Below are 12,549 nucleotides of genomic sequence, written 5' to 3' on the forward strand. Positions count from 1 at the left end.
TAACTCATTAAACAGCATTTCTTCATCTCCTAAGAGATTAAATATATTTAAGAAGACAGAAGAGGTTCTAAAATCAAGGGAGTGAAAAAATTTCCCGGAGTGAGATTTAAAAATGCCCCCAGTAAATGTCAAATCCTGCATCCAAGCTTAGTTTAGGGTGGGAATCTAGGTGGTGGTGTTTGGTTAGACTAGAAATGTTCCTGAAAGGGCTGTGGCTGCCAAAGATGGGAGCTGTGCGTATTCATGGAAAATGCACTGGAAAAGCTGGGTCAGCATGAGGACAAATTGCAGGCCAAAATGGCCTTTCAAAAAAATAGGTAACTGAAGCACAGCACTTTTAGAAGTTCACTTATTTAATGAAAAGTCTCAGTTATTAACTTATGTGAAGTTGGCTTTTCTTTCTAGATTCATAGTTCAGAATATCTTTCTGGTGCTAGACTTTCTTTCTTCAGTACTGGGCTAGCTGATTAGCGTTGGGAGAGTCACTCACCTTAGAAGACTTGGTTTCTGCAACCTGTAGAAAGAATGACAGTGTTATCTGTTCTGTAGCATTGCTGTGTGGATTATATGAATAGCCCTTTTTTTTAAAAAAAAATTTCTTTGTGTGTGTTATTTGAGAGGTAGAGTTACAGAGAGAAGGAGAGACAGAGAGAAAGGTCTTCCATCTATTGGTTTACTCCCCCGATAGTCACAATGGCCAGAGCTGGGCTGATCTGAAGCCAGGAGCCAAGAACCAGGAGCTTCTTCCAGATCTCCTACATAGGTGCAGGGCCCCAGGCACTTGGGCCATCTTCTACTACTTTCTCAGGCCATAAGCAGGGAGCTGGATCAGAAGAGGAGCAGCCAAGACTCAAATGAGTGCCCATATGGGATGCCAGTGCCAGTGGAGGCTTAGCCTACTACACCACAGCGCCGGTCCTGAAATATGAGGCCTGATTTCTATGAAAGTTTTTCATTCAAGCCAGCTTTCCCTTTTGCTTCAATGGATGTTGTTACCTATGCTTTACACTTGAGGGTGTGCTATGTTTTCAAAGTATTTTCACAGAAAATATCTCACTCACCCCTTCCCCCAGTCCTTTGATGCAGGAAGAGCAGGTGTTTATTTTTACCCTGTATTATTCAGGATAGGATAGACCAGAACAATAAATAGACCCCTGAAAGTTGAATGGCTTGACCCAAATAATGCTTATTTATATCTCATGAAACAATCCAAGGAAGATACATGGGGTTATAGTGCAGCTGTCTTTCATGGGGCTATTGCTGTATATCATTTCTGGCTTTGCTGTCTTCGATATGTGGACACTCAAGTCCTCATCACTGTACACATGCAGCTGGTGGTGTAATAGTTGTTACACTGTGTAGTTTGGGGAATAATGACAAGAAAAATGCGTATGTTTAGGATGGATTTTTTTTTTCAAGATTTGCTTATTTATTTGAAAGGCAAAGTGAAAGAGAGAGGGAGAGACAGAGACAGAGACAGAGACAGAGACAGAGAAAGATATTGCCATCTGTGGTTCACTCACCAAATGCCCACAACAACCAGGGCTGGGCCAGGCTGAAGCGGTGAGCTCGAAGCTCCATCCAGGTCTCCGATGTGGATGGCAGGGACCCAAGTACTTGAGCCATTACATGCTGACCTTCAGGATGTATCAGCAGGAAACTGGATGGAAGCAGAGTAGCAGGGACTTGAACCAGGCAGTCTGCTGAGGGATGCAGGAGTCTAAAACATTGCTTAACAGACAGCTCCACAACATTATTCTTAACATTTTAACCAGACACAACGTTATTCTTAACATTTTGATCCTTGGTTTGGTTGAATCCACAGACATGGAGCCCATGCACACGGAGGGCCATCAGTGCACTTCTGCTGTATGGCCGAGGAGGAGGGGACAGATTGAAGTGAGCAGCTATAAGGGTTGGCTCTGACCCTGCCAGGATATAGTATTTATGGGATAAAACTGAGCTGCTTGGAGACTAACAAGATTTTCCCACTGTGACATGGATGCATGTACCATTGCCCAACATGCTGGGGTCTAATGTGAATCCCAGCTTGACCTATCACTGGGGCAATGAAGAGAGTGCAGAAGGAAGAGAGTACTGAGCTGGTAGAAGAGGAACCTTGACACTTGGCCTGGGGATGCCCCACTAAGCAAATCCCCCAGGGATTATCACAGCAGCTCTGTCTAGTGCCAGATGCAGACTTGAATATCCACTTTGCTCATACATACTTGCTGATGTGTGGTGGGCCACTCAATGAGGGTAAGGAAGTTCCAGGGCTCCACTGAGATAAAATAATAGCACCTCCCCAGCATCCTGGCTGTAGGCTCAAGGAGAAAACTTTGAATCAATTTGTCTGCTTGAGGCCAAGGGGCTGGCTGGCTGCCCTTCCCAACTTGCTAAAGTGAACACTTAGATCTTTGATTGGGGTGAAGTGAAATTTGTGGGTAATTCTGACCCTGTGACCTCGTCCGCTGAGTTTTTAGGTGCTGGGACATCAGGGTCATGGTTTTGGGATAGAGGGGGTTAGTGCTGAATCTTCTGTCCTATTTTTCCCCCACCTGAAATGTTTTTAAAAAGTAACACTTCTAACTTACTGGAATTTTGCCCAGATATTTTTCTCTTGAGTTAGACCCAAGCACTCCCCTAATGTTGTTCCTTTGGGACATGAGTCTCAGAAGTCCATGGCTCTTCCCTCTATGCGAGGGGTCATGAATACCCAGATCACATAATCTGCAGCCCACTATGGAAGGGACTCCCCTTCTACCCTGGCAAATGGCCGATTGGACCAGCCCAAAGAGTTTTGTTTCACTTGACATGAAAGCTGGTTGAAGTTAAGCAGGAGACATGTTTTTGTTTCTTTAATAAATAAAAGTAAGGACCCTGTACATGAATAAAAGTAAAAGTCACTCCCCTGAGGTTTTTAGGCTTCCAAAAATAGTCCCAAGCTTAGCCAAGTCCGGTGCAGCCAGAATTTCCATGGAAAGCTCCACTGGGGAGGAAGAGGTAGTGCCAGGAGTGTACAAACAGGCCGCCGCATCCTCTCCCCCCACCCTTCCTGTCTCAGTCACTGGGAGTCCAGAAAACAGGTTTTGCAAATCATGTTCGTATTTTTTTTTTTCTGGTTTGAGATAAAGTCAATGGCAGCAGCAGCAGCAGCAGCAGCAGCAATATTTATCATGGAATCCAATTTGGGGGCTGCAGAGAGCTGGGGAAGCGGAGAGTGCGGGGAGATTGCCAAAAGGGAGTGGGAGAAATTGTCCCTGTCACCAAGGAGGATTTAAGTCTCCCTCAAGGAAGAAAAAGGAGCACGAAGCATTTTGCTGGAGCCCCCTCCACTCTCAGAATTACGCCGGCAGCTCAGACGGCAGGTCCAGGAAACAGCATCTCTGTGCTGCTCCCCTTGTCACCTGCAGGCCTGACCCACTTACTTGTCTCCTCTTGAGCAAAACTCTGAAGTATTAGCATCTGTCTGCCCAGAAAACCCCACTGAAGTCCCAGGTTTCCAGGAAACTGTTAAAAATGTGAGAAAAACAACGAACCGCACCAGCTAGGGCGAATTTCTCCTTTCCTGCAGTCGGTTGCACCGTAGATGTTGTCAGGGCTCAGAGGAACAAACCTGGAAATTTCAGGAAAGCAGGTTTAAGAAATAAACACCTTTTTGTCAGGGAGGAAGGAGTGTTGGTGGTGATGTTTGTAGTTATGAGAGACTCAGCTCTGCCTGCGAGAGGAGACATAGTTGCTCTAAAAACAGATTTTCATAAATCAATTTCTTCTCCCCTAAATTGAGGTGACTTTCCAAAAGGTCTCAGGAGGCAAAAATCAGAAAATTCTCCAAGGGGTATGTCCAGCAGAATAAAAGAGGCAAATATTCTTTCCTGCCACTTCAAGATGTAAATTGAGTTTTCTTTTACTCCTTAATACAGAGAGAGGGAGAGTAGAGAAATTGCAGGGTGTAGAGGGGCTTTAATAAATGCACATTACCCATCAGTAACTTGCCAAATACTACTCAGTTTGAAAAAAAAGGAAACAGGAATAGACAGTGAGTATAAATTTTACTTGAATTTATGCTTGTGAGCCAAATAATGACAACAGAGGGAGTTTTAGCCACAAGCTCCCCACCTGTTGCCTCTGCTTGTGTTGGGAGAGGTGTGGGGAGTCAGGGGGGCTGGGCTGGGTGTCAGCCTGCTGCCACCACAGCTGAGCAGCCAAGTTGGGGTCCTAAAGTGGAGACCCTCTTTCAGAGAAATGCACGGTGGCTCCCCAGTCTGTCTTCCAAAGGCCCTGGTTTGTGAGGTGATCAACAGTTTGACAGCCTCAGCGACAAAGGCATGCCATTTTATTTCCTGTGATTACATTGTGAGGGAAGAGGGGAGGAAAGCTCATTAACTGTGAAATGTGATGCAAGCCATATTCCATCTTGGAGTTGTCAAAGACACAGTTTCAAAACAACTTTCTGGTCACAGAAATTTTTCAAACGAAACTACAGTTACAACAACAGCAACAACAGAATTGTTTGTAGCTGAGAAAGACCTATTGCAGGGACAGGCATTTGGTGCACTGGTTAAGTTATCACGTGGGATGCCTGAACCCTAGATTGGCATCCCTGGGCTGAAGTCCAAGCTTGTTTCCAAATTCTAGCCTGCTGCTATGTGTACCCTGTGTTGATGGCTCAAGTACTTGGGTCCCTGACGCCCATGAGGGAGATCCAGATTGAGTTCTGAGCTCCCGGCTTCAGCTTGGCCCAGCCTGGGCTTTTGCAGGCATCTGGGGAGTGAACTAGTAGAAGTGAAATCTCTTTATCTGTCCATCAAACAAACAAATGAAAAATAATTTTTTAAAAAAGAACTGAGTTTCAAAGGTAAATTCCATTTGGCCCTAAAAGGCTGTGTTTACCTCTGACACACTGAGATTCTGTGAAAATGTGACTTTTTTCGTGGTTGGTTGCCTTTCTTGTTCAATTTTAGCTACATCCATACTTGAAAGAATAAAACTATCCTGTATGTTTTGATATCAACCCTTCAGATATTTGGTTTCTTAGAAGAGTATAGTGTTGCCCAAGAAATGTTTTGTTCTCATTAAGGAAATTTTTGACCAAGAGTGTTCAAGAAATCAAGCCTGTGAGTTCATGTCTATGTAACAGGAAAACATCTATGTGGATTGTAAGAAGGAGATAGTACACCGGATTTTCAAACATTAGCTCACCCTGGCAATACACCTGTTATGTCATGGCAGTGGTTCCTTTTATATAATCACTCACACTCCTTCTCTAGCTCTCAGTCACAGGATCGCAAATTTCAGTGAACAAACCCATCTTTACCATGTGGTGTGCTTTTCACAACTCTACAGACTTCATGTTAACTCTCTCAGGTCTTCATCTTCAGTGTTTTTACTCATTTATTTAATTTTATATGAGAGGCAAAGACACACACACACACACACACACACACCCCACATAAAGGGAGAGAGCAAGAGAGTTGGGAGAGCATGCCAAGCACTCCCACCAACTGGTTCACTCCCCAAATGTCCACAGGGCTGAAGGGCCCAAGCCGTTTGCTGGGAATCCAGCCTTGATCTTCCATGCAGGTGCAACACATTACTAGAAAGCTGGAATCAGGAGCTGGTACCAGGCATTGAACTCATGTGTTCTGGTGTGGGATGTGGAGCATCCTAATCTACATTTTAACCATTAGACCAAAAACCCACCCACTCGTCTATTTTGATCTGTCCTCATGAGGAAGTCGTTTCTGTTCCAGTGACAGTTGCCATTGTCTTCAGCTAGTGTGCCTGCACTTGCTGTGGTCAGAATCATGGAGGTCACATGCCTTGTAGAATACCTAGGCTTTGCTCCAAATTTAATGATGAAACAATTGAGCTCAGAATGATGAAGGGACTTCTTTCTTCTCAATGTGAATATAAATATCACTTATTTTGCTGTTTAAATATTTTCAGGCTATTGTCACCTCTTTCCCCTCAAAAACCACAGCTTAAGGTCAGCCTTCATCACCTTTCTCTGGACTCTATAGTAAATCACCTTTTGTGTAGTCTCCTGATCCGACCCTGTCCTCTTGACCCTGACCCTAGGTCGGTCAGTCAGTCTCAAATATGAATGTGGTTAATGGCGCTTCAGTGGTACCCATCACCTTTAGGATTTTCTTAGCCCAAGGAGCCATTGTGACTTTGGTATAGGGAGACTGTGCAGGAAGTTTGATAGGGATGAGTGAGCTGAATTTCTGCTAGCTCTACATTGTAGCTCTTTCCCTTTACCGGTCAATCTAATACACCCTCTTTCTCATGATGCACTTATGTGTTCATCTGGGACAAGGAGGGAGGAGACATCATGATGGCCACGTGAAAGTTAAGATCCATGTGCAGGCACCGTAAATACCCCAGAAAGCCTCATGATCACTAAACTCTACTCAGACTCCACCCTGATTGTATATTCAATTAGGGCACCAACCCTGTCTCATAAAAGAGAATGAGCATGGGAAGGGCCCTTCTTTTACTCTTGACTTTGCTTGAGGACCCTTTGCTGGCCTCATAGGCAGCTCTCTGACTCACCTGTGATGGGTGTCTCTCCATGTGGAGTGGCCCACACTCATGTGTGAATGTATATTCCCACTCCCTCTTCCTCTCCCTTCCTTGAATAAATCCTGGTATCACTTGTGCTGTATTTTTATGCCTCTGCTTTGAATTCTTATCTCTGTAGGGGCAAGAATTTGTAGTAAAAATTAAGATACATAGGCCCACACCAACGTGACCTCCATCTGTGTCCCCAGCCTTATTCTCTATCCTTTTCATCTCATCTGCTCCCTTAATGTTGAACTATTTGCTGTGCTCCCATGATATATCCACACCTGTAAGGTTCTGCTCCTGTTACTCTTATATTAGGTATTTTGGCTGCAAGTAAATGAAACCAACCTCAATTGCTTTATGCAGAAGATAAATGCATTAAAAGGGTGGACGGAGGCTCACAAAGTTGCTGCAGAGGCTTACACATTAGACCAGAGGCTACTCAGGTGAAATCATAGCCCAAATCAGGTCTATTGAGGTTGCACTGCCTCAGCCCTTAATGTGGTGGCCTGCACTGCCCACACCGTGGCCCCAGGGGCTGAGGCTGCCCTGGCTCCTTTGGAATCTCTGACACTGGAAACTAGACCTTGGCATGGCTTATTGTAGCGCTGGAATGGTTTTTTGTGGTCTATGTGTCTTTGTGTCATTAGCTCCTGCTCTAGTGTTTTTGGCACATGTCTACTCCCTAACTTTGTAGGCAGGAAGCAAGAATCAGGAATGAAGTTCCTCAAACAAAAAGAGGGAATTCAGATGCTGAGCTGCCCGCAGAGTGACAATTACCCGTGATAATAACTCAGCCTTGGCGACAGTTCTGGGAACTGCAGCGTGTCCTCTCCTGGTACACTTGCTGTGCTTTGTCCCATCTTTATTCACTTTAACACAGACACAGGTGTCTTTGCCTTCAAGAAGCTTTCCTGCACAGCAGTTGGGATTTGTCTTTCCTGAGCTCTGTGGGCATGTTTCTATCTTATCAGTTATGAGATTTTACTGTGTCTTTGTGTAGGAATTTTGCCTGCCTCTCATTTGTAAACTCCCCAAGGGTAGGTACTAGATTTTAAATATCTTTGGATTCCCAGTGCCTAGCAGTGTTTGGCTTAAAAATCATGCCCAGTGAATGCGCTGATTAGCTCACTCTTTGTTGAACTGAATGAATCTGAATTGCAGAAGAGTACACAGGAATCAGTGGCAGAGGTAGACTAAAACCCAACTCTCTTGACTTCAGTGTTTCCATAATAACAGAAAAAGGGACATCCTTCTTTTCTTCCCTTTCCCCTCTTCCACCCTAGTCCTTATTTATTTCTCTGTGTAGTTTAGCATCTGCCAGTCTTCATTATTCCCATTGAAGTTTATTCTCAAGAATTGCCATGGCAAATGGTTGAAGGAACCCAGAATTGTGTATTTATAAACTGTGGTCCTTCCAGGTCCAGGGGAAGCAGGAAGGCCCTGAACATGGAGTAGGCAAATGCAGAGAACTTTTGGGAAAATGCATGAGCCACAGTTTGCTTTTGAGTAATTATGCCAGGAATTGAATTAGGCTTCCTTGAAGAAGTTCTGACAGATCAATGCTCTGGCCCGTAAGCCCTCTGGCCAAGAAGTGCATGCATTTTTAAGAGGAACATAAACATAGCTCACGTTGGTCATACAGCAGCTTGGGTAGATGGATTTATACTTCAGCAGACGGTTGGTCCCTGGGTAGAAATATGGGCCAAGAGCCAGGAGACCCCAGTCAAAGTTCCAGTTAAGTCATCTCTGTTTATTTCTCACAAAATACATATTTAAAAAAATCTGAAATTAAAACGGCATGCTTAAAACACTCTACAGTAAATAGAGGCCTTAAAAGAAGAGCTGTTGCCAGCATTACTTTTTGCTAAAGCTGTATCCAATTTAAAGTTTATTTTATACCCGGGCTACGGAATGGTGTGCAGAGTGCTACGGGAGTCACTGTACATCTGGGCAGGACTGATCAGATGTTTTGGCAGGGTTTCTCTCAGGACAGGACACCCATAAGCTTGAAGCACTGATGTCTGTGTGTGGACATGCATCTGGGGCCTTGGAAATAAGGTGCGAGCATCTGCCACTCACTCCTTTCTACTGCACTTGAGCCATGCTGTTCTACCTTTTGAGTATCTCTTGGATCTCTGCTTTCTCCCCATGTACTCTGCATCTTGTCCCTATCCCCATCACCCGCTGAGTAGTCCATCTGAATCTACTTCAGCTTCTCCCCATCATATGATGATTTTGCTCATATCTGTCTCCTCTGCTTGCAACCCACTCATTGTCTCCTGTTGCTCTTAAGAGAAAGATGAAAATCCTTAGGGGGCTGGCATTGTCATGCAACAGGCTAAGCCACTGCTTAAGTAGCCAGCATACCACATCAGAGTACCATTTCTGAGTCCTGGCTGCTCCACTTCTGATCCAACTCCCTGCTAATGCACTAGGGATGGCAGCAGAAGATGGCCCAAGTGGTTGGGTGGGGGGCCTGAATGGAGTCCTGGCTCCAGATATTAGCCTGGCTTACCCCACTTGTTGAGACAATTTTTTTTTTTATTTGACAGGTAGAGTTATAGACAGAGACAGAGAGAAAGGTCTTCCTTCCATTGGTTCACCCACCCAAATGGCTGCTATGGCCACAGCTATGCCAATCCGAAGCCAGGAGCCAGGTGCTTCTTCCTAGTCTCCCATGTGGGTGCAGGAGCCCAAGCACTTGGGCCATCTTCCACTGTCCCCCTGGGCCACAACAGAGAGCTGGACTAGAAGAGGAGCAACCAGGACTAGAACCCTGTGCCCATATGAGATGCCAGCACCGCAGGTGGAGGATTAACCAAGTGAGCCACGGCGCTGGCCCCTGTTGAGGCAATTTTGATAGCAAAACAGTGGATGGAAGATTTCCTTCCTTTCTTTCTGATGCTCTACCTTTCAAATATATCAGAAATGAATCTTCTTAAAAATGATTCTTAACATGGCCCAAGTCCTCATCAGGATCTGAGCCCATCCAGCTCTTCATTTGGTTCTGGTGTCTACCTCAATCTGTTCTCTGTGGGGCAGCCTAACAGGTACATGACCTGTGCCACAATGCCTCTCTCTCTTGTGCTATTTCCTCTTGGGAAGCTCTCCACAACCCCCAAGCTGTTTACCAAGCTATTGGCTCACCCATCCTTCAGTGCTTAGTTCAGAGCACTTCCTTAGAAAACTCTGCTCTACCATACCCACTGGAGCCTCCTCATTCTATAGGCTCACAAAATTGCCTGAGCCACCTCCTCCTTTTTAGCATTTATCATCACTCAAATTTATTTTTGTGATTTTTAGGATAGTCTTATTGTCTCCACTGACAATAATGAAAACATATATGAAGCACTTAAAATTTACTGGGTGATTTCTAAGTTGTGTCAATGTGTTAATATACCAGGGTACTTCAAAAATATTCATAAAAATGAAATTAAAAGGAAAGTTTATTTTGGTGCAAAAATTGTTAGAAATCCATGCATCTTTTTTCCCTAATATACGTTTTCTATGAATTTTCTGATGACCTTTCTTATGTATGACATTAACATTTTTCCCCACTAAAAATTTATCTTTTAATTTCATTTTCCATGAATGTTTTGAAGTTCCAACCCAGTTCTATCCTCCCTGAGACTTTCAGTAACTTGCCACAGCCACACAGCCAGGTAACAGAGAGCAGGTATTTGAGCCCTGGCAGGTGGACTATAGGGCATATTTAATTAATTCCATTAATCATAATGTTACATGACTTTCCCACTAGAGCCCTGTTTCCCAACTTTTGCTTCATAATTACCCTCTGCCTAGGGTCTTCGAGTCTTTTAAAATGTCTGTTCTACAATCTTATACTCATAAAATGTTACTACCACATATTTTCTGTTGTGATAGACAGAATAATGCCCCAGGCTAGGACATCTACACCCCTAGACCCTGGACCTGGTGACTATGTTGTTACATGGCGAGGACAAAATGAAGGCTGCAGGTGGGACTGAGGTTGTTAATCAGCTGCTCTTCAGCTGATGAGCTGATCCTGGATTATCAGTTGGCTCAGTGTGATCACATGGGACTTACAAGTAAAGTGGGGGAGGCAGGAGAGTCAGTGTCTGAGAGCTGCAGTAGAAGAAAGATGTGATTGTTGGCTTTCATGGTAGAGGAAGGGGTCCTGAGACAAAGAATATGGGTGGCCTCTAGGTGCTGAGAAAGATAAGAAGTCAGATTCTCCCAGGAGCCTGCAGAGGGAATGCAGCTCTGCCAACACCCCAGGTTTCAGCCCAGTGAGACCAATTTCAGTCCTCAGACTCCTAGAACTGTGGGATAATAATGTTTGATAATTTGTTACAGCAGCAATAGAAAACAGATTCAACTGTGTATATATGTGTTTGTATATATGTATGTGTGTGCATTTCTATGTATGTATGTATGTATAGATAGATAGATAGTATGCCTATCTCTGCTTGAGAGGCAAGGGAGAGAAAGTGTGTGTGTAAGCATACTTCCACGTGGTAGTCACAGGCAGAAGTTAGGAGGAGGGAGCTCAGTCTGGGTCTCCCACATGGGTAACAGGGACCTAGCCACTGGAACCATCACCAGTGCCTCGCAGAATCTGCTTTAGCAGGAAGCTGGAATTGGAACTGGGAGCAGAGCTGGCCCTGGAGCCTGGGTGCTGTGATATAGGACATTAACATCTTAATCAGTGCCTTAACTTGTAAGCCAAATGCCTGTCCCTATAAGAGTAAATGTTTCCCCACCCTGGAATCCTCCCCTGCCCCCTGTTGGTGAATATTTCACCCACTGAGAAGGCATATACTGGACCATCAGAGTGACAGTGGTCCCTGGCTTTACTCACTACTCTCTCCTCAGTTCCTGGCATAGTGCCTGGTGCAGTTGGTGCTTTATAAGTGTTTGTTGAATGAATGAAAGAGTATCAATTTACATTAAGGGCCATAATTCTACTTAAGCAAGATTAAAAGGGCTACAGTGTTCTGTGTTAGGAAGTAGGCAGGTGGTACCTTCAGCATCACAGAGTTGCTAATTTCCAAAGCAACTGTAGCATTAGATTAAACTGATCAAGGCACCAGCAGAAAGGACCCCGAAGTGTTGGCTACAGGGTGTGCTTTGAGAACAGAGGTGGGCTCAGGGCCTCAGGCTGCAAGGAGACTGGTGGAGAATTGGGTGAAGGAGACTCACATCCGAGGAAGAGGAGTCAAGATTCACTATGAAATGGGTTAAACTTTTTGATTTTTCAATAGCCTGGCTTCCTAATAACCAGGTTCCTTTTATACATTATCTTTACAAAATCCAGGCAGAGTCAGAATTTTAGTCCCCATTATACTAACGAGGCAGCTCAGAGAAGCCAAGTATCTTGCTCAAAATCTTTCTAGGCATTCCAAACCCAGAGAAGAATGCTAATTTATTATTGCTGCTATTATTATTATTATTTTAGCTCATTATAAACGTCTAAGATTTGAGTTTCTACAAGTCATTTTTAAGTTTTGGGTTGAGCCAAGCAGCTTCAGGAGCATTCCCTATTTTCCTGCCAGTGCTTTCTCTCCCCTCTCATTTGCCAAGTGTGTACTTGGAAAGTGTCCTCCACGGCTTGGGTATTGGTGGCCGAGCTTTTACGGGAGAACCCACATAACCACATGGTTCTCAGGCCACCTCCCTGGCCCTGGGAAAGGTGCAAGTGCTTCCTTAGGGCTTGCTTTGTGTCTGTGTCATGGTGATGATGGGAACACTAAATTCCCTTGGATGATGGGACATGGCTTTGATTCTGCCCCAGAGATGCAGAGTTAGCACATTCCTCTTTGACCCAATGAGAGATGCTGTGTGGGGCAGCTGGGCAGAGCAACCCCACTGGGGTGAACCCAAGGGAATGGAGGGTTGGACGTGCCACTCTCGGGGCTTCCATGCCAACCGGGGATGAGCACTATGTAGGGCTGAGGGGAAGGCAGGGACCTCTGGGGAGGTGGCCAAGGTGGGGGC

The 12,549-nt window shown here is 44.8% G+C and overlaps 2 protein-coding genes and 1 long non-coding RNA gene across 9 annotated transcripts in view; 1 reads left to right on the plus strand and 2 right to left on the minus strand.

The window, feature by feature from the left end:
* The window catches only part of CCNE2 (cyclin E2), a 651,763-nt gene extending 643,031 nt beyond the window's left edge, over positions 1–8,732 (minus strand). Inside the window, exon 1 of one of the 4 annotated variants that reach the window (XM_002710697.6) lies at positions 8,718–8,732. Coding sequence is in view for 1 of the 4 variants with exons in the window: in XM_008255760.5 (XP_008253982.2) it covers positions 8,718–8,723 (6 nt within the window). In the remaining 3 variants the exon portion in view is untranslated. Of the gene's footprint in view, positions 1–8,715 lie in introns of all 4 variants that reach the window. The other 3 variants (XM_089335548.1, XM_008255760.5, XM_089335547.1) reach the window with 3 other exon arrangements.
* Positions 1–8,732, minus strand: part of CFAP418 (cilia and flagella associated protein 418) — a 273,900-nt gene extending 265,168 nt beyond the window's left edge. Inside the window, exon 1 of the mRNA XM_002710701.6 lies at positions 8,718–8,732. The gene's annotated coding sequence lies outside the window, so the exon portion shown is untranslated. The remainder of the gene's footprint in view (positions 1–8,717) is intronic.
* The window catches only part of LOC103348092 (uncharacterized), a 377,752-nt gene that overhangs the window by 174,875 nt on the left and 190,328 nt on the right, over positions 1–12,549 (plus strand). The gene's annotated exons all lie outside the window — the stretch shown is intronic.

The sequence above is a fragment of the Oryctolagus cuniculus genome, chromosome 6 (genome assembly GCF_051225735.1).
Source record: "Oryctolagus cuniculus isolate XC-2025 breed Fujian yellow rabbit chromosome 6, ASM5122573v1, whole genome shotgun sequence".
In the NCBI taxonomy this organism is placed as follows: domain Eukaryota; kingdom Metazoa; phylum Chordata; class Mammalia; order Lagomorpha; family Leporidae; genus Oryctolagus; species Oryctolagus cuniculus.